Genomic DNA, 22186 nt, shown 5'->3' on the forward strand with positions numbered 1-22186 from the left:
ATTTGTATTTCCCCAGGAAGGAAACATGCCTTTGGAAGACTTATTAGCAATTTATGTCTACGAGCCTGCGGATCCAGTGATGGCCGGGTCCAGTGCCGGCAGTTCTCCCAGTGAACTCGCTGATGAGCTGCCAGACATGACACTGGACAAAGTAAGTGACTGTCGCTGGTGTTGTGGGAAACCTGCGGCTCTGATGCCTAATTGCTGCTGTTCTGTAGTCAGTAGTAGTAACCATTCCACAAACCGTAGTCACTTATATTATAAAACAGTTTGCTCTATGTTTGTGCTTGAGATGACATTAAATGGAAAATATTGTTTGTTATTGTTTTTTTTTTTTTTTTAATTCATATGTGAGGTTTGTTAATCCTGAAATCCCTTTTAGTTTTCTTTTAGAGCAGTGTTTGGGTAACCTCACAGGCCACTAAGCCAATGTAACTGATGCACACACTGAAAAGGTGTCATGCGAGAGTGATACAGTGCATACACATTGACCGATATCAGTCAGTGCTGTCACCCGCCCCGATGTCCCAATATTATCAGATTGAGCTGCATGTACAGATGGGGGGGGGCACTAATGACCTGCGGCTGCGCACACCGATAACTATATTGCCTGTTCACACTGGGCAATACGCACTCGATATCGTCCAAATCATTATGTATACCCAGCATAAGTGATTATTGGGCTGTGGTACTGCTTACAGGCTGCATCTGGGTTGGCAGGTGCACATGAAACGGTCAACATGTGTTTTTCACTGGAGCATGTGGACCCCCAATTAACCCCTTCAGGGGCGTGTTTTTGTAGGGAGTACTCCCCACTGGACAAAAAAAAACCACTGTGTTTCCAGGGGCTGGGCAGCGACGCGCACTAGATCAGCCGCTGCCCGGCCCTGCCCCCGGCAACTCGGCTGTGTGCGGCATGACGTTGGCAAGGTCACACCAGACACAGTCGGGAGAGGGGGGGGCAGGGCCGGGCAGTAGGAGCCAGGCAGAGACTGAAGCTGAGCGCAGCAGAGATCTCAGCGGCGCTGCCCAGCAGGAGGGAGTGCAGGCAGTGGCACTCCCGAGGATTTTGCCAGTTGGGCACTGGCACTCCCGAGAATTGGCTATGTGCCAGCGGCCAGACTGGCAAACTGGGAAAATCCTCAAGAGGTTAATGTACCCCGCATGGCTCACTTCGCTAGCCTGGGGCTTTCCGCCACTTTCCCATCCACATGGACTCTGCTCTATCACGGTACAGGATGAAAAAGCCTAAAAACATTAACAAAAGCATGAAAAGCTTGTGTCAACCACTGCCATATCGACCTATTGCTTGTGTCAACTTTGTACATGTCGCTTTTTTTACGTAGACCTTGTCTGTCAGCCATGCAGAGAACAGAATATTGGTGGCCTATTGCTATAGAACATAACCATATATGTACAGCTCCCTTGGCTCCTAGACATGACAATGGCGTTCCTTAACTGTACATCATACACCGGTGACTAAGGGCCAGATCTATCAAGCTTCACAAAGTGATAAAGTGTAGAGTGGGAAACAGCCAGCCAATCAGCTTTTACCTGACCTTTCAAAACCAGCCTGTAACATGGCAGACAAGCCAGCTGATTGGCTGGCTGTTTATCACTCTCCATTTTATCACTTTTTGAAGCTTAGTGCATCTGGCCCTTAAGGAGAGATGTAAGTTCAGTTTTGGGCTGCGTGACCATTACATGAAGTGGTTCAGTAGTGGTATACAGTGACTGTTGGCCTAAGATCTGTTCTGGGTTTTTACTTTCTTTTACTTTCTTTTATCATCTGCGTACATTTTAATTGGATACTTACTGGGTCTGGTCTTGGATCTTAATGTACTTTGTTTTCTCAGGAGGAAATTGCTAAGGACCTTTTGTCTGGCGACGATGAAGAAACACAATCTTCCGCAGATGATTTGACGCCTTCTGTCATTTCACATGAAACATCAGACTTTTTTCCACGCCCCCTACGATGTAAGTGAGACATTGAAGACTGTTGTTGTTGTTGTTATTATTATGCTTTTATTTAAAGGATGCCACAAGGTAGCTGTGGAAGGCTTGCACAATGAATGCAAGATGACCTACAAAAGGATAACTACAATACAACAATACAAATACACACACGTGTGTGTGTGTGTGTGTGTGTGGGGGGGGGGGGTAGGATGTAGAGACTCACAGAGACTTGTGATGCCGGCTGTTATGGGTCACAGGGTGGGGAGAGGGGAGCTAACAGCACTGTGAAAGCAGATGTGAGAAGCAGTGATAAGGGAGGAGAAGTGGCCCATGTCAACCAATCAGCACTGAAGTAACATCAGTCATTTGCATAATATAACATTATTCAGAGCAGCTGATTGGTTGCCGTGGCCCACTTCTGCTCCCTTATCACTGTTTTATACATCTACCCCTCAGTCTGTCCCTACAGTGTTCAGAGTGAACAGATGAGCATTAGTGACAGGGATAGTGTGGGTGGGAGAGAACTAGGGAAGTTGATTCTGCCCATCGCAACCAATCAGATTACTTCTATCATTTTCTAGGATGTAGTGGAGAAATTATAGACAGAATCTGATTGGTTGCGATGGGACACATCCCCCTTTCATTTTTAGAAGCTTTAGCTAAATTACCCTTTTACAGTCTGAGAGCATGAACTGGGATAGAGTAAGTGCACAGTCAGAGGTGCTGAGCAGAGTGTTAAGCTGGATACACACTACAAGATTATCTGTCCAATCTTTCTGGTAGGAATGAAAATCTGGTACTGTAGGGCAGCCAATCACAATTTACCATTTTCTCTCAAATACTGGAAAACGGAAAAATGGATGTTGTAGAGAAATTGGTGAAATACAATTGATGTAACCAATTTATCCGAATGACCATTTTTGCCGATTTTGGGAGAAAATGGTCGATTGTCATTTGCGCCCATACATTATGAGATTTTGGCTTCAACCAGAAAGATTGGACAGATGATCTAATAGTGTGTATCAAGCTTTATGAGGACTGAGGAGCAGGTATGGAGTGGTGAGTCCTTCTATTTCCCCCCGCGCTGAGATCACTTACATTATTTACTCCATGCACCGATGGTAGAACACAACGTGCAGACACGGTGTTAGTGAATCACTTGTGCGTTGAATAAAAGAAGCCGGTTCTATTGGACGTTCTTATTTACTGTGCATGTTCTGAATTGCCTATTCCTCTTGTACCTGTACATTTATTATATAGTGAGATCCTCACGGACAAGTGCTAAGTTGTTGACAATTGGTTTTTCTTTTCATGGTGAATAGCAAACTCCGCATGGGAAGGAGATAAGGAGTACGAGAGCGAGGATTTGGAAATGGAATTGGGAAATTCTTCGGAAGACCTAAGAAAGGTAAGATTCTTGGCAGTTGATTTTTTTTGCATTACCATAAACGCAGCTCCAAACATCATGTGCTGTAATTGTGTCTGTAAGATAAAATGCTGGCACTAAGACTAGTAATGACCTTTTTGTGTCCTATCTAGGAAATAATGATTGGCACACAGCATCAGGCAGAAATCCCACTATTCCAAGGACACTACATGGCAGATCAGTGTGGTAAGGAGCTGGAACCCACTTGTGCTTCAGCTCTGTGAGGACTGTGGCTCGGTCTTCTGTGTTGAAGCTATTAAATGTGTACTTCCCTTACCTAGTGGTGCTGCTCCGTAGTAAGTAGTGTGTATGATATCATTTTGCAGCCTATGAACACCAGGACCAGCTAGTCTGGAGCCCAGATGTACTTGCAGAGAGCAGAGTGGAAGATTTTCTATTGGAAACTATGAGAGTGGACAACAAAAGGTTTATGGATCGCGTTCCAGATGGGATGATTATAAAGGATGATGAAAAGGTAACTCTATGGTGCAGTGGTCTAGCTGTACCCACATCCATAGGTTCCGATTCTGTGGGTGCTCAAGGGCCCGAGCACCCACAGAAATTGATAAGTACCCACGGGCCTGAGTCCTTCTGCTGGGTCGCCGTATTAACTTGCTAATTTGCGGCTGCACTACCCACATTGCCGGACCCGTTGCCTGGGAAACAGTATGTCGGGACGGTGGGAAGAGTGTATTCCGTCCAGGTAGTAATACACGGACGTGGGCCGGGCAGCCTGTGTGTGCTGTGCGGTGCTGGAGTCTGATGCTGGCACCGCACAGCACGCATAGCGCACACTGACTGAGTATCTCAGCAGCGGCCCACCTGCTCGTGTCCCACTGCACTCCCCCTCCCTCATCGCTGGCCCAGGCACTGTGGGGGCATTTATGTACTTGGCACTGTGGGGGCATTTATGTACTTGGCACTGCTGCCGTAATTTGAATATTGGAGACAACTGTGCTGCGTAATATAAATTGGTATTACTTTGTAGCCACGCCCCTTCCCCATGAAGCCACTCCCCTATATTTTTGTCTTGAGCACCCACCAGCAAAAACATATATCGCACCTATGCCCACATCCTAATGATTGCAATAATCCAGAAACTTATGTCTGGTATGATACCTGACTACTCTTATCATAATGCCCAATGTATGGTAGATTCTGTGTAATTGGGAAGTAGTGATCTCCTCCTCTAGTCCGTATTCAGCAGCGAACCCTACGCAATTAAGAAGGCATAATGTTGCACTCCAGCTGCTGTGGTACTATATATATCCTAGCATGCCCTGTCACAGCTTTGCTGTTAGCACATGCAACAATTCTGACAGGGCGTGCTGGGAGGTGTTTGCCTCTTTATCCACATGACCATCTAAAACTTGGTGACCTATGAGCTTGAGACCACTTATTTCCTGAAGGATTGAGACGAACCATTTTGATGAGCATTTACCACACTTTTGGTACGAGCATTACTTTATTTCTCCTAAACTACACCTAAATATTACACTAGAGGGCGCTGTTCCTCGCTCCTTTTTTTTAACACATTATCCACGTGACAACGCAGCAATAGTCCTTAAGAAGATTATCAGCTGCCACCCAACAGACATATGGGGCAAATTTAATAGGATGAGAGATTCAGAAAGTGAGAGATTTGGGGGAAGATGTATTAAGCCTTAACAAGAGATGGTACTTGTTTCCTAGCACGGCCACAATCGCGGGCATCGGGTGTAATTTTTAGTGGTCTGCGACGCGATGCCCCTGATTTCCCATTGAAAAAAGTCAAAATCGCGTCGGTCGCGTCGCAGGCGGCTAAAAAAGGCTTTAATGGTCCAGACGCGATGCCCCCGATTTCCCATAGGAAACAATGTTAAATGCCTCGATTTACCCGCGATGCCCCCGATTTCCCATAGGAAACAATGTTAAATGCCTCAATTTACCCAAATCATCATAGGGAACAATGGTAAATGGGCCAGAAACCCCCAAAAACAAGTAGTTTACGCCACCCCACGATCAACGTGAACCCGAAGCGTGGCGAGAGGCGGCGGTACGCGTCCTCCGACCTTTTCATACCCCCACTATCCAAGTCGGCGTGGAGTTGAGAATAGAATAGTGTGGCGAGCCACCGAGCCCGAAGCGTGGCGAGCGGACGCGGATACCTTCACAGGTAAACGCGTCCCTTCGCGGGCTTCACAGGTATCCGCGTCCCCTCGCACGGGCTCGCTGCGCTCGCCACGCTTCGGGCTCGGTGGCTCGCTGCGCTCGCCACACTATTCTATTCTCAACTCCACGCCGACGTGGATAGTGGGGGTATGAAAAGGTCGGAGGACGCGTACCGCGTGGGGTGGCGTAAACTACTTTTGGGGGGACATTTCACTGTTCAGGGGTGTTTTGGGGGGTTTCTGGCCCATTTACCATTGTTCCCTATGATGATTTGGGTAAATTGAGCCATTTAACATTGTTTCCTATAGGAAATCGGGGGCATCGCGGGTAAATTGAGGCATTTAACATTGTTTCCTATGGGAAATCGCGGGCACCATCGCACCCGATTTTTTTAGTGCATGCGATGGCCGCGATGCCCCCGATTTTTACTAACGATGCCCACGATCATGATCGGTGTGGCCGTGCTAGGAAACAAGTACCCAAGAGATAAATTCAAGGGTGATGAGGAGAGATAAACGTCCAGCCAATCAGCTCCTTACTGACTTTTTTTCAAACACAGCCTGTAACATGGCGGTTAGCAGGTGATTGACTGGGCATTTATCTCTCCTTCTCACACTTGCATTTATCTCTTGTTAAGGCTTAATGCATCTGCCCCTTGGTAAGAAATCTACAGGTTGTTTTTTTTTAAGCTGCAATCATTTACACTGCAAAACCAGTTTGATTTTGCAGTGTAAATGATTGCCGCTTTAAAAAAACTGGAGATTTCTCACCAAATCTCTCACGTTCTGAATCTCTCATCCTATTAAATTTCACCCATATAGTGTTAATAGTTTTAACAAACTTTCTGCAGGACAGACTGTTATTTTTAAGATCTTGTTCAGAGACAGAGTGGAAGCACCATTTTCGAACCACTTTTAAAGTATAACCCCTCAAACACCATGTCCTCATCTCAGGAATTCCCTATGGAAAAATTCAGTTTATTCGATACAGCTTTCCTATAAAGGCATGACTGTGTCATTTATAATGAGTTGGAGCAAGCGTGCGCAGTGCATGTAATATAATTGATGCATAACCAGGGACCTCTCTGGTTCGTGTCTAGAGTGGGTTGGTGACTTGTCTTTACAGCACTGACAAGCAGGTCTTTTATACTGGTTCATTTGTGCACTCATTGAAATATTTCCTTCTTTCCCAGGCTCTGCATGAACTCTTCAAGTGTCAGTACAACGTCAGAGAGGCAATAGAGCGGTTCTGCAGTAGAAAGATATTGCACGGTAAATTACCAGTTTTCTTTTCTCTTTTTTTTTTTTATATATAGATAGATAGTTATCGTTCCTGGGGGGGTACAGCACTATCTGCTGCTTAACAGATTATAGTAATCTGGTCTGGGTGCCTGCCCTGGGAGACCTAGATCACCCTGATATGCTGCACAGGAAAAAAAAATTAACTCCGGGACTTCTGCAAATATACCTTTACTGTATGCCTACGGCGTTTCAGGCAGAAGGCCCGTCTTCAGGTTCATGTCCTGAAGACGGGCCTTTTGTCCGAAACACTGTAGGCATACAGTAAAAGTATCTTTGCGGAAGCCCAGGAGTTGCATCCTTTTTCCTGTGCTATATATAATATACAGTATGTTGTAGCCTGCTGTAACTAACTGCTGTGTGGAGTATGTCAGAAGATGAGGGTGCAGTAACCTTTATGTGCAGAGCACTCTCCTGTCCCCTTCTGTGATTATAATGGGCGGACTGAGCTGCATGTGACAGGTGGTTCTATGAGATGAGGGAAATAATGGCAATCTTAGTTTTGTTGCACCTCTGAATGAAGTGTATTTTTGTCTCCATTTGTAACCCATTTCCAGAGTTGGTGTAAGAGACTCCGCCAGTGTAGATTGAAAGGTCTTTTGTATGGGACAAAAAGTGATTATATAGGGAGGGGGGGGGGGGGGGGGGGCGGCGGCGGCTTTACTGGAACTTTCTTTGTATGTTTCTTCTAAGCATGTGCATAATACATTTACAGATCCCTAACAGTAATGTCATACGTTGGGACAGTGACTATGCTTAGTTCTAGTAAGACAAAAAGAAGGAAAGCACCAGTGGGAGCTAAAAAGTAAAGTTGGACCCCTTAGTAAAGGTTGCAGGAAGGTGTACACCCCCAGGCATTTCTGACTTGTTGCTTATCATTTTTAGATGAGATTAAGCCTTGGACGGAAGAGGAATGTAGAAATTTTGAACATGCACTTGTAATACATGGGAAAGATTTTCATCTAATACAAAAAAATAAGGTAAGTATCCACTGTGTGTGTACATGATATACTGTACATTGCACATCTATCCACTTTGTGGCAGGACAAGCTTTAATGCAATATCATTTTGGGAAACATGATTATGGTTAATGCTGAAGAAAGTCTTACATTATTAATAATAGTAATAATAAACATTTTAATAAAATCTATTTAATAAATCTGTTGTGGCCCCATTATGACTTTGGTTGGTCTGCAAGGTAATTACGAGATGTTATCCATGGCAGTTTCCCTTGTACGTGTGACTGACTGGTCTTTATATCTGTCTGCCTAGTACTTCCTTTACATTACAACTGTTTTTTACTGACAGGCTTGATGTATGGCTTCTGAGTGCCAAGCACAGCAGCCCTCTTTGCCCTTATGTGATTGTCATAGGGGAACAAAATGGCTGCCAGGGAGACATACTTGTTTTGCTTTATATGTATTTGTCACAGTTTCACACTGTCATCATAGATTTCTATGTACCTATTGTTTGCTGAAGCAAAGCTATCAATATTGCTAACCACATTTGTTTTTATGCACAATGTTCTGTAAAATGTACCAAGTATAGTAGAGCAATCCAGAAATTTGTGGTTATTTGCTTATTAATAACTGTTGGGCAATGTTGCCCTCTCCTGATAATAACATAGAGCACTGATACATCATTGTTTCAGGAAGACTATGTTCTTTTTTTGGCACGCCCACCTTACACGATATAACAAGGCTTATGTTCTATGTGGGTATGTTCCTTTCAACTCTCTAGCCTGTTGCTGGGATCTGAGCTCTTAGAGTCAATGTTTTTGGGTCCTATGGGACAAGTGCACAAGTGTCTTCTATCTGAATTCTCTGGTCTCCTGTTGAGATGAAACCACCCAGAGTGATACAGTTGCTGTATCCGGGATGGAGCATAGAAGGCCAAATCAGCGCTTATAGTATTGTTCAATTTGTGTATTACTTTTTATCATATATAAATATATATTTATCTATAGTGTCCGTTTGTGTGTCTTCGAAACACTGCCATCTGTTGGCAGCGAGTGAAGCACATGCACAAACGCAGAGGCAACCACAAGGTAGCATACTAGCTTTCGAATCATTTGCTTTGAGTGTGTTTTCTAATAAGTTTGCTTTTTTTTCTACCGCCCTTTACTACAACACATGCATATGGTCTACGTATAAAAAAGTGGTCATTTTTGTTTTTTTACTTTTTCATCTTTTACCATCCATGTGATTGGTTAATTGTGCTGAGTGCAGCGGTAGCGGTCCAGTAACCTGGCCTAAAGGAGTGAAACGGGTTCCATGTGCTAAAATCTATAAAACTCACACACAAAAATAAAACAACCGATTCATGTGTCAGCCTTGTGCAGGTCAACCTTTTGACAGTCGACCCATTTATTCCATAACCTATGTTTTAAAGTTGGTTTATTCGGTTTTTATTTCACTATAATTCTAATTAGAGTGATTGGTTTGAGTGTTTTTATTAAACCATTTTATCCCCCAAAAAAGTTTCCAGTTCCAGTAAAATAATAATCCAATATTTGTATACGTAATGTGCTGCTTCCGTTGTACAGGTGAGAAGCCGGACAGTGGCAGAATGTGTAGCGTTCTATTACATCTGGAAGAAATCTGAGCGATACGATGATTTTGCCCAACAGACGAGGTTTGGAAAGAAACGATATCACCATCACCCCGGAGTAACGTGAGTGTCTACAGCCCTCGTTGTTCATTGTCCAGCTGGTGAAATGCCGAACTGCATGTAGCCATTCCCAAGTCTAGTCGTGTTCTTCTGACTACAACATCATTCACAGCAAAGTATACATCATCTAGTGTTATGCTGTGTATACACTGATACAATCTGCATAAGATCCAGATAAGATTTTGACTATATAGTCAAAATCTTATCTGGATCTCATGCAGATTGTATGGGTTTTATCCCAAGCGATCCAGATGCGTTCAAGATGCGCGCTCCCATATCTTAACCAGAAAGTCTTGGCTGCCCTGTCTATATAGTGCAGATCTGCACTATATAGTCTAAATTGTACGCAGATAGTGTAAATTGTATGCAGATAGTCTAAATTGTAATCGCATCTGGATCTTATGCAGATTGTACTAGTGTGTACACAGCATTAGTTACATAGAAAATATGTTCCGTTGGTCACACACTTCTAATAAATGTAGCAGCTAATGACATAAGTGGCCCCGTAGCTGACTATGGGATTGTAATAGGATCTATCGAGGCAAGCAGAAAATGGAAATTGGGTTTGTAGGCTTGGTGACTGTATAGAAGGCTTCACCCATTTCAGTTGTCTGAAGCCTAACTTTTTAGAAATCTTCGGTCTCTCGTTCTCTTTACCATGTACACTCTGATTTTTTCTTCCCCCTCTTCTCTCTGTTCAGTATACAGTTGTTAGGTCAACATGCAATGGGTAGGCATGTCTAAGGTTGGCCCAAGCATTCGGTCGATTATGGTTTTTTTTTTTTGCGTCGACTGGTGGTATTTCATCCCCTACCATCCACCAGGGCAAGGAGGGAGAATAGAATAGTGTGCCCGAAGTATGGCAAGTGCAGGGGTACACTTTGATGGTGTCCATGTCGACATTTGAGACTGTCAACCTTCCATCCATGTGGACCTATTTCAGATGTCGACCTTCAGTGGTTGACGCAATGCATGTCAATCTAATGTAGGTCGAACCAATTGCTCTTCCTTTTTTATCTCTCTCCACAGAGTCTTTACTGTGTGTCTTCTCTCCGGCCTCTCTATATACATATATGTGTCATAAAAGCTGATTGAATTGTTACTTTATTATTTGTTCTGTTGATGTTAAATCAGGAATTGGTTGTTCTCCAGGGATTACATGGACCGTATGGTAGATGAAGCAGCGTTTCTGGGAGGAGCCGAAAATCAATCCGCCTTAACCTGTCAAAGCAGGACAGATTCCATCCCCGACTCCCAGCTTAATTTATTGAACTCCATCACTGCTAATGACCTGACAGGTGAGACTGACCATCGTGGAACCCTCTGACAAGTCCTTCACAGCAGCACAGAGCACTTGTGTAATAGATTTATAACCCGTACCTCTCTCCTCTGTCTCTCCTTTCAGCGCTGACTAACAGTGTAGCCACCGTATGCAATAACACAGACGTGAACTGTTTGAACGATAGCTTCCCAGCTTTGGACACATTATCCCGGGTCCCAGGAAATCACGTGCCTGTTGGAACAGAAGACTTGCTCAACATGCCGAGCAATGGGGAAAGTGATTGTTTTAACTTATTTGAGACCGGATTTTATCCTTCCGAGCTGAACCCTGTGAGCTTATGCAACGAAGAACCAGAACGGCCCGCGAAAAGGATAAAAATGGGGATCTCCGTCCCAGAATCCTTTATCAGTGACGTCTCTGTAAATAACCTTGGTGTGGACTTTGAAAACCATACACACCACATTACCAGTGCCAAAATGGCTGTATCTGTGGCAGACTTTAGCAATCTATCTGCAAACGAAACAAATAGTTTTATAAGTTCGCACACACTACACCATACTGCCCTGCAGTCAGAGTAGTTCCACCTCCAGCCCCCTCCACAGACATTGAGGGGGTCACAGTTGCTGAAAATCTGATCATAAACTTCGGGTTTGCTTAGTCTTTCACTGGAAGTTTGAACTTTTTTTGCTATGACATCAGTGATGTCTTTGTATGTAAAGAACTATATCTTGATTTTGTCAAGAATTAACTTCATTTTGGTCCATTAATGTGGAAAAAAAGACATTTGTTCAGCAGAGTTGGGAACTCAGATTACGTTCTGGGGAAGCAGCTTCAGGCTTAACTTCTATTTTTGTTATAAAAAAGGAAAAAAAAAAAGAAAAAGAATTCTGTAGATAACTGGGTCTCCATCTCCAAAATAATTCAACCAGCACAGGTTCTGAATCGCTTCAAATTGGCATCTCCCGGTCTAACCGTGCAGTGTAGAAACCGATGTTTACAGGTACCCATCCGAGCCCTGCGAAATGTAGCATTATTTTATTTTATTACTATTTTATTTTTCAAGCAGGGTTCGGATGCTCGTAATTAGAACTGCACAAGTCGCCCATCATTATTATTATTATTTAATTGTACCGTCTTGCAAAAGAAGAGCACTTGGGCTTAAACCACGCCAATAATTGGCTCGCTGGGACAGTTTATGCTTCGATTCTAGGAACCATGTACAATGAGGCTAACCTGGCTCTGATACAGCCAGAGTGGATCTGTGTACATTAGTAGAATGTGTTTCCTTTTTCCGGTATTGCCTTTTTGATTAAGAGGGGGGGGGTAACACTTGTCTACAGTTTTTGGAAGATTGTAAAATAAATGTACACATTAATCTGTGTATCTTAAACGTTCCTGGGAAAGCAAACAATGTCCGAGCTTTAGGTGGTGAACTTGTTCTACAAACTCTGCGTTTCAGCATAGTCTGGGTAGAGGGAGAATGTACTCTTCAGTTACGGAGCCATACACCATGCTAACCTTTTAAACTGTGGTCTAAGATGCCCTGATTTAATGTTATTTGACAGGGTTATCACTTACGATTCCATCCCCTGTGTAGGCTGCTAAGTGGTCCAAAGCTTCCAGTTCTCCCCTCTGCATCCCATAAGAGGCTCTGATCTTGTGTTCTCGCTTTGCAGAGTTATTGCAGATGTGACCGTTTGTTTTTTTAAAGATGGAAGAAAATAAATTGCACATATCTGCTTGTGCTTCCTCTGCCAAAGAGTCCTTCACGTCATGTTCACTTTGCCTTTTACCCTGTCTTCTGTCTGCCACTGAGCGCTACATTCTCCGCTCCTCCTCAGATTAAGCTCAAGCGCTAACAAAGCTTCTCCTGCTAGCCTCACGAGTGATGCTGCTATATTGCCACACCGAGACATGTGCATTCACCGTTCATTCAGTACAAATGATGTATGTGTTAGGGAGTTATGCGGAAGCGTAAAGCAGGGGTGGCCAAACCGGTCCTTGAGAGCTGTCAACGGTTCATGTTTAACAGGCCACCTGCGGATCTGTAGAATGTGTCGGTTAGGAATGACTGCAGCATGTTTGAAAATGTGAGTTGGTAATGACTGCACCTGTGCGCCAGCTAGGTGGTCTGGGAAATGTGAGTTGGTAATGACTGCACCTGTGCACCAGCTAGGTGGTCTGGAAAATGTGAGTTGGTAATGACTGCACCTGTGCACCAGCTGGGTGGTCTGGAAAATGTGAGTTGGTAATGACTGCACCTGTGCACCAGCTAGGTGGTCTGGAAAATGTGAGTTGGTAATGACTGCACCTGTGCACCAGCTAGGTGGTCTGGAAAATGTGAGTTGGTAATGACTGCACCTGTGCACCAGCTGGGTGGTCTGGAAAATGTGAGTTGGTAATGACTGCACCTGTGCACCAGCTGGGTGGTCTGGAAAATGTGTGTTAAGCAGCCCATACACGCTCAGTTTAACGGATCCGTTTGGGACTTAAATAGTACACATCGGATTGCATGCAGTGTGCATGCAATCCGATCCGATGTGTACCTAGTACAAAAAGGATGTGCAGCACATACTTTTTGTACCGTACTATGTGATGCGCGGGAGCGCGCCTCGCATAGTACAGAACTGAGCCGTACACAACGGAACGTGTATGGGCTCCATTAGTAATGACTGCACCTGTGCACCAGCTAGGTGGTCTGGAAAATGTGAGTTGGTAATGACTGCACCTGTGCCCCAGCTAGGAGGTCTGAGGAGCGTGAATAGTTAGTAGATCTCGAGGACCAGTTTGGCCAGCCCGGGAGTAGATTGTAGATAGAATGAAAAGGGTGGAGTGTTTATTTAGCTTACTGTGAACCACTTTGTCTGACCGACACGAGCATTTTGAAGGCTAAAACCTTTTACACTGCAGACTTTCTAATTAAATGACATGGATAGTTGATTCTATACTTTCACCATATGCAGGATAAGTCCTTAGCGTTACATTTTGCATAGCGTTCCCTGGCTTTTTGTTGGTCTTAGTTTCTATATCCAAGAAGCATTTGCAAGTTGTTCTAGGAATCCGCATCTCTCCGTTTAACACAACCACCATCCTATGTACTAATGATCATTAATCACCAGCCCAGAAATGGGTTTGCAGTGCCCTATAAAACACATTGCATACACATGCCTCAATGCTTCAACCTGTTGCACTTTTAATGAACATGATCATTCTAAATAGCAAATGCAGTAATATTCAGTTGATCTATGCATTGCTGGACACTCACTATACAAATGAGGAGACACTCTAAAGTTTATTGCCCTTCGTTTTGGTTGTTCGCAAAGTTGTACAGACACTTTTAATCATTTAACCAAAAAATAATGTAATTTTTTCTTCTTTTTTTTTTGGACCAAATTCTTTTTCTTCTTTCTGGTTCTATAAGAGTTCCGCTAGCAAGTCTGTGCTTCGCCACGCTGTTCTGCTCTTGCCTTTACTTCTCATTTCTCTGAGCCCGCAAAGCTTTGAACTTTTTGTTTTCTTTGTTCTCCCCCCCCCCCCCCCCCCATTGCTGATTGTGTGGGCAAATGAGTGTTTGGAAACTGTGAGCTGGCACTAAATATTTACCTCTAATTCTCATTATGAGGCAATAATTGCGAGAATTTTGTAAATACCTGTACATTTTCTTACCTTGAATATCTATTTCTGTAATATTGTTTTCAGATTTCCTGCAGTGTATAGTAACATTTTCTGTGCATGCATAATGTGACATTATGTGTACCACTATTAACTTTACCCATGTAAAATAGCTATTTATTGTTCCTTTTTGTTTTTCCTTTTTTATGTTTTTACTCTTAAAGCTGGACTTTCTGTTATGATGTCACTCTAGGTATTAACCCCTGAGCTACCACAGGGTTTCCGTAGCGCATTGTAAAGAGATTATATATAAATATATATTAAGAAGTATGTTTACGGACTGTAAGAAGTACAGTGTGGTTGGCCCAAGGGGCAGCTCATGGGTACCTAGAATTAAAGTGTAGCTGTGGCCTATTTTGACTGGAGACAGCAATTGTTTGGAGCAAACCAAAATTTGTGCGAATGCGAACCGCTAATTAAATGCTATGAATAACTTCTCCATAGCGAATTGAGGGAGACTGGTGGTTTTTCCAGCATCATTGCTGACCCCGTTCTGTGTAGGCCGCATACACTCATTACTATAGGCATGAGGAGACCTGCAAACGTGAAGAATCTATCTTGCCTTTTTGAATTTAAAAGTTTAAAGCACAATTTTTCTAGGAAACCCGATGAATTCTTTGTTTTTGCAGCAATTTATTTCATGCAGACAAAACCAAAAATATATCCATTATATATATATTTTTTTAACAGAGTGTCTGTGAATCTCTGTTCCATGAGCGGTGAAATGGGCTGTGTTCTAGCAATACTGCATCAATTCAAACGGCAGTCGCCAACTGCTGCAAGAATCAGCGGTGTTCATTGTGCACCGATAGACACACCGATTAATTTATTTTTTACTGGTTCTTTTAAGTACTAGATCCACAATTTATATACAGGAAAGGTCTCCTTCAGCCAAACAGATGTTTGTCTCATCATTAACCCTTTTTATAATATCTGGGGTTTAATAGATGTAATACATGGTAACCAGATAGTAGCTTATACTTAAATTGGGTAGATACTGGCCGATCTCTCAGCTGTTTAAGCGAATATCGAAAGATCTTTGGCAGCTTGTACCCCTCAATATGTCTCTGAACAGTGTCATTCAGATGTATTGGCCCCTGCTGTGCAGTCCAGCCGATGGCTGATTATATCTGCAGATATATCCCGGGCTATCTGGCTGTGTGTACAGGTGTGGGTACACTTGCAGCAGCAACCACTGGTGACTGAAGATACCTCAGCTCAATAGATGCATTTAAATGCCTGCCTAGTTTTCATGAAACATCGGTCAGAAAATTTGTTAGTGTTTACGCACCTAACAATCATCAGACAGGTTGAGCGATCAGTCGGACTGGTGTGTACCCAGCGGAGGTTAGTGCCAGTTGCTTGTAGTCAGTATTTATTAAGGGATAGCACTACAGCTCTGTATGATTGGGTGTGGTATAGGGTCCCGACAGTCATTAGCCTGACGTTGGGATCCCGACTGCCCGGACTCACAGCATGGTGAGTGCAACAAAGCCCCTTGCAGTCTCGCTGCGCATACCACGATGCGGGCACGGTAGCTATTCTATTCTCCCTCTATGGGGACTCGTGGACCCCCACGAGGGAAAATTGCAGGTGGCCGTCGCGCACCCATCTGTCGGAGTTTTGACAGTTGGGTAAATGACTGTCGGGACCGCGTCCGGCACCCGTATGATTTGAGTTACTATCTTGTTACTGCATGTTACAGCTCATTCCGTGACTGAAAATGAGACTCTGATGCATGGCTGCTTCAGATCAATTGCTAGTTGGTGACCAAGATGAGTTAGAAAAAAAAATCCCCAGCATAAGTTTCCGTGATATGACGAATGTCTCTCATGGGCGCAAATATGCAAAGAAATCTATAGCCGCCATCTGTCTGGTACAAATTAGGTAATTTGCAGATTTGCTCCTTTTGGGAAATGTAGACCATATATAGGGGCATATGCCAGGGTTGAGAATTGGAGAAATCCGACCAAAAAATAGTCTGTACCGGCGAGTCGGGGTTTAACCTGCAGTTTCTCAGGTCACTGACTGCTTGCCACTGATTGGTGAATCAGATCTCTGATCAGCAGAACGACGAATGGAGGTTTGTAGATGTATGGCCCACAGGATGTTCCTAAGCAACACGATCTTGCAACAAGTTGCCATTGTGGAACATGTCGATTGTAAAAATCAAATGGATGTGTAGGCATATAGCCGCAGTGTCTTTGGTTTCTTCTTATATGGGCCTACAGTACAGTTCTATTTAGAGCAGCGACACACAAAAAAAAAATCAGGCTTCCATTTTGTGATGCAGCACATCATTAGTTCAGTGACTAGTTCCTGTTTGGTTCCGATTCTGAAATGGCTGCCTCCGTTGTGTATAGAGATGTGCTACCCTTAGGACTGCACCTTTTTCTAATTAAAGTCTAATAACTAGCATGTTTCTGCTTCAATATTTCACTTTAAGACTATTTTTTCCTTTGTGCGTTTTTGTTTCAATGTTTTTGTTTTTTATTATATGTGTTTTTTTTTTTTATGGCTGAATTTACTTGAAGGGTGTACAAAAATGTTCTAAGCAAATACTATACATAGTGTGTACAATTTGGTTCACAGTTGTGCAGTATTATTATCCTCGGCATATTGGCAAATGAAGGAATCATCCTGGTATTTATGACTCTTGTTCCACTATATAACACAGTAACCGGGAGCATTATTATATACAAGGCCTGTAAGCCTGGCAAATCCCCTTCAAGCAATGAGAAAATCTAATTTGTTTTCCTAAGATCTGATCAATCCTACGCACGGAATCGAATGATTATTTGTCCAACTGTATAAATATTCATGTTTGTTTCGCCAACGTTTATTTACAGCGGCAGCAGTCCATACAGCCCTAAGGAACAGTGGGTGACAATCAGAACAACATTTAGTATCAGAGAGGTCACTATTCATTGGTTTTAATATTTTTGTACATAAACTTTTTTTTTTTTTAACATTATTTTGTATTTTTGTTGTACTTTAAATATCTGGTGTACAGTTCCAGAAATAAAAGTCTGGAAATCTTACCTCCTTATGTGAGTGTATTAGATTCCTCTCCATTTATCTTCTCCTCCATGTCCTATTTCACCACCGATGCAACTCTAAATACACGCTGCTCATGGGTTAAGGCAGTGGTTCTCAAACACGGGCCTCACCCACACAGTTAACGTTTACCAGGTCGTCCGACCGGTGCACTCATTACTGACTGACACATTTGAAAATATCCACAGGTGGAGCTAATTATTTCACTTGGTCCTGTGGGGAGACCTGCAAAACTGTGTGACGTCCTGAGGACCGACTTTGAGAACCTGTGGTTTAAGGGGTCAGTGGCAAAACGGATACTGTATAGTTGCAGAACATCTGTCTGCCGTCTGACCTACGTATTCTTTGCTTAACCCTTTGATTGCCAACGATGCTGTGTGAGATTCTCAAAATATCACAGCAACGTTGGCACTAAAAGGGTTAATAAAGGCCTCCATTTACAAAGCTTTGGATGAAGACAATGTGGATGCTGACTAAGTACCAGCCAGACAGCTAGCCAGCTCTTGTCATTTTTCAAGCGGAGCCTGTGACATGGCAGTTAGGAGCTGATTGGCTGGTGCTTTACGATTGGCTCTTTATTTCCATTCAATGACTGCATAATGCCTTATGACCTTAGCTGGAGAGTTCTGAAGGTGCCCATACATCAGGGGTGATGAACCTCAGGCCCTGGGGCCATATGCGGCCCCCGTAGTGGTCTGAGTGGCCCTCCCACCCACCAGGCTGCTTTGCCGGGAGTCAAGTACTGGGGAATTCTCGCGAGAGGTTGGTAGTTCTCACAAGATTCCTCTTAATCAGCAGCAGCCGGAGACTGTCGGTCCTATTCAGCGGCAACCGCCGGAGGGTGGGACGGCTGCAGTAGGACAATTTGTAAGAGACATTATTACATATGGCCCCCGAAGGATTTTTTTCCCCATACAAACGGCCCTTGGCACAAAAAAGATTCCCCACCCCTGCCATACATGGTGCGATTATCGCATGCGTTATGGGCTAGATCGCGTGATGCGATCAGAAGGCAGTACATGTGCAGCACATACTTTTTGAACTGTGCGATGAGATGCCCGCGAGAGTGTGCATAGCATCGCATGGTGAAAATGCACCGTATATGGGGCATCTTTAGCCTAGGGTGTGCTTTATCTTTTAAGTCCTCTTGAGTTAACCCATATGCTGTACTGACTCGTTATGGAAACCAGCCCAGTCTCTCCATGAGTGAATGTCACATGACACAAATCTGTATAGGTTCATTTCTGGGCATGTGCAGACTGATCTCATATGGGCTAGCGTCTGTAATAGAAGATATTGACTCCCCTATATTATTCATTGGTACTTGTGTAGTTTCACGGCGGCAGCTTGCGTAGTTAGCGTAGCGTCCTGTCAGAATTGGAAGAATCGGCTTAGTGTTCCCGCGGCCAGCGTAAGCGTAGTTAGTCAGAAATAGCGTAGTGTTCCCGCAAGCGTCCCTGTCAGAAGTTGCGTAGTGTTCATGCGGCCTCTTGGTGTCCCTGTCAGATCCAGCGTAGTGTTCCCGTGGACATCGTAGTCAGTCAGCGGTATGCAGTTAGCGTAGTCAGTCATCCAGTACATTGTCTCAGTTACATTGAGGTCAGTTATGGCTGCTGAAAAGATTACTATTTTTAACCTGCCGCAGGCGGAGGAGGAGTCTGTTTTTTTTCCCGCAAGTTTAGCCCTGAGACCAAGACCTGTCACAGTGGCCACCCTATGCGGCTAAATCTGAGGGAGCGGCGCAAAGGTCAGCGTCAGGGCCGCACAGTGGTTGCCAGGGTGCCATCTCACCTTTGTGACGCTGATTTGATTAGTCTTTTGTTGGGCAGAGGAGCTCACCAGCATCACCTTTTGTGAGCGGCATCTGTCCATCTCCCCAAAAAACGACAGTGCAGTACAACAATCTGATGCGGGAGGCCTGCACCGTCGACCTAATGTTGCTGCCCCAACAACGGATTGGCGGCCCAGGCAAGATCGTCGATGTTGACGAGAGCCTCTTCGTCCAAAGGAAAAGCCATGTCGGATGTATGCTGCCCCAGCAGTGGTTGTTCGGAGGCATTTATAGGGAGACGGTGAGTGCTTCGTCACAGCAGTTGAAAGACGTGACACCAGCACCCTGATGGCCGCCATTCAGAAGCACATTGAATCGGGGACGACCATCTACTCCCATTGCTGGCGTGCCTACAACACATAGCAGCTGGAGCTGGCAGGGTACCACCATGCTCGGGTGAACCACCGGTACAACTTTGTGGATCCGGAGACCGGTGTTCACACCCAGAACATTGAGCGCCTTTGGGGATCCTGCAAGTGGCGCAACAAACACCAAAGGGACACTGCGAGCCATCAGCTCGACTCCTACTTGCAGGATGGCGAAAGATTGTGAGCACCGAAAACGCCTTTGAGCGTATCCTCCATGCGCTAACCCTGCTCCCCCATGCTGAGAAAGGCGACGGTGCAGATGCAGAGACAAGGGCATCCGCTTCTGATCCTGTTTCTGCCAATGCAGATTCAGAAGAATGACTGATTTATTATTTTCTTTTCGCATGATTAATTGATTTTATTGTTATTTGTTAATGTGATCTTTTCTCCTTTTATTATTAACTAAAATCCATTTAACCGTTAACATATGTTGTCATTACTGTCTCAGATGTATGATATGGCAGGTGTGAATATAACACCTCCCACTATCCACGGCAGCCTGAAGCGTGGTGAGCGGATGCGTTACGCGTCCTCCCAACCTTTTCATACCCCCACTATTCACGTCAGCGTGGAGAGCCACCGAGCCCGAAACGTGACGTGGAGTACCTTACATGTAATCCACATCCCCTCACGGGGATTCAGTATTGAATCCCGGCGTTCAGAATCCCGACAGCCGAAATGCCGACAAAGGGGGGGGAACGTGGATCGCCCCCCCCTTGCGGGCTCGCTACGCTCGGCACACTAATTTATTCTCCCTCCAGGCGTGTCGTGGACACCCACGGAGGGAGAATGTGTCGGCATTTCAGCGGTCGAGATTCCGGCGTCGGGATTTTGAACGCCGGGATCCCGACCGCCGGGATTGTAACTGCATCCCCCTCACGGGGCTCACCACACTATAAGTCAACTCCACACCACACCAACGTGGATAGTGGGGGTATGAAAAGGTAGGGAGGACGTGTAATGCGGCCGCTCGCCACGCTTTGGGCTGTCGTGGATAGTGTGGGTTTGAAAAGTAGGCATTTGCCAGTATGTAACATGGGAAATGCCTCGTGCTTTGTGAATGAGACGCACTTGTGTCCGCACCTTCTCTTTGGACAGGAGATGCATGCGCTACAGAACTCCAAACCTTGTCGGCAGGGTTGTTGTACTCTGCCGCAATAGCATCTCATTGCTGGAGCGTCTGAGACACTCCTGCGTCTCAAACAGATGGATTGCCTCTCCGCCAGCGCCAGCATGATCCCCTCTCTGCCAGAGAGAGGGGATTATGCTGGGGCTGGCGGTGTGAGAGGCACGGACTAGGCTTGCCAGGGAAAGAGATGCAGTTCCCAGCAACACTTGTGTAATTTCATGGTGGCAGCCTACGCTGCTAACGTAGCTTAGGCTGCCGCCGTGAAACTACAGAAGTAAGGCAGCCGCTGGGCTACGCTATTAGCGTAGCTTCAAACGTAGCGTAAACTGCCACCGTGAAACTACACAGGGAAGATTACTCATCAAATGAGGAATCTTCCCTTAAAATGAGCAAAGAACTTCTATTCAAAACACTATTTAGATTTTACTGGTGGATACTGGGGCTGATATGGTGGACAAGGACATAGAAAGAAAAAAAGAGGGATTTTTTACTTACCGTAAATCCTTTTCTCCGAGTCCACAGGTATCACTGGAGTTACACTGGGGAATAGAAGGCGACCACAGGGAGCATGGGCACTTTAAATATAAAATTAGTGTGGCCAAATCCTCCCCTTCTACTCCTCCTCCTCCTCCTCCTCCTCCCCCCCCCCCCCCCCCTCCTTCATTCACTAGGTGTCACTGGAGTTACACTGGGGACGTCCCAGAGCTTGTAACCCAGGTGGGTGAGCGCTCCCCATAAAAAAAAAAACTCACCCAGTGGGTAGTGCCCCCCCCCCCCCAAAAAAAAAAAACCACCAATGAAGGGGTTAAATTGTTAATGGACATAGCACCGTTGGATTCCTTCCCTGAATGATCTGTTCTCCAGGATCACTTTCACATTCTGACTAGATATTCTAATACCTTAAAGTCAGGCCCATGTTCACCTGGCTGGTTAGAACAACTCACTATACTCTCTTACAAGGCTTTGCTGCTGACTCATGGCTTGATTTCTTTATTATATAGTACGCTATTCGCTCACAGACATCCTGACAAAGGACCTTATTCTGGTGAATTCGCACAGGGGCGTGTTAACCAGAATAACCCTGAAAGTCTCACACAAGCCTACTTCATACCGTCCAACATGACCCATTCCATTATGTACAAAATGTTCTGTTCCTGGACATCCCAGTGGCAGTTACAGAGGTTGGACTCCAGCACAGTCCAAAATTCAAAGAGGGGGGGTCACATCAACTGCCATTGAGTCCAGGACAGTGATGTTTGGAGTGGCATTAGGTGTGGCTCCCCTTTTTGAATATTAGACTGTGCTGCAGCTCCACCTCTGTAACTGCCAGTGGTAAGGAAGTCCAG

The 22186-nt window shown here is 44.7% G+C and overlaps 1 protein-coding gene across 6 annotated transcripts in view; it reads left to right on the forward strand.

Annotated features, from left to right (window-relative positions):
- MIER3 (MIER family member 3) overlaps positions 1-17496 on the forward strand; it is a 29193-nt gene extending 11697 nt beyond the window's left edge. For 4 of the 6 annotated variants that reach the window (XM_083153453.1, XM_083153423.1, XM_083153436.1 and 1 more), the window contains 10 exons: positions 17-151; positions 1857-1977; positions 3279-3364; positions 3496-3568; positions 3709-3857; positions 6726-6804; positions 7717-7811; positions 9377-9504; positions 10636-10799; positions 10907-17496. In XM_083153453.1, coding sequence (XP_083009579.1) covers positions 17-151; positions 1857-1977; positions 3279-3364; positions 3496-3568; positions 3709-3857; positions 6726-6804; positions 7717-7811; positions 9377-9504; positions 10636-10799; positions 10907-11361 — 1485 coding nt within the window. In that variant the 3' untranslated portion in view covers positions 11362-17496. The remainder of the gene's footprint in view (positions 1-16; positions 152-1856; positions 1978-3278; positions 3365-3495; positions 3569-3708; positions 3858-6725; positions 6805-7716; positions 7812-9376; positions 9505-10635; positions 10800-10906) is intronic. The other 2 variants (XR_014450773.1, XM_083153445.1) reach the window with 2 other exon arrangements.
- The last annotated feature ends 4690 nt before the right edge of the window (positions 17497-22186 follow it).

Source organism: Crinia signifera, chromosome 1 (assembly GCF_055691185.1).
Source record: "Crinia signifera chromosome 1, ASM5569118v1, whole genome shotgun sequence".
NCBI lineage: Eukaryota > Metazoa > Chordata > Amphibia > Anura > Myobatrachidae > Crinia > Crinia signifera.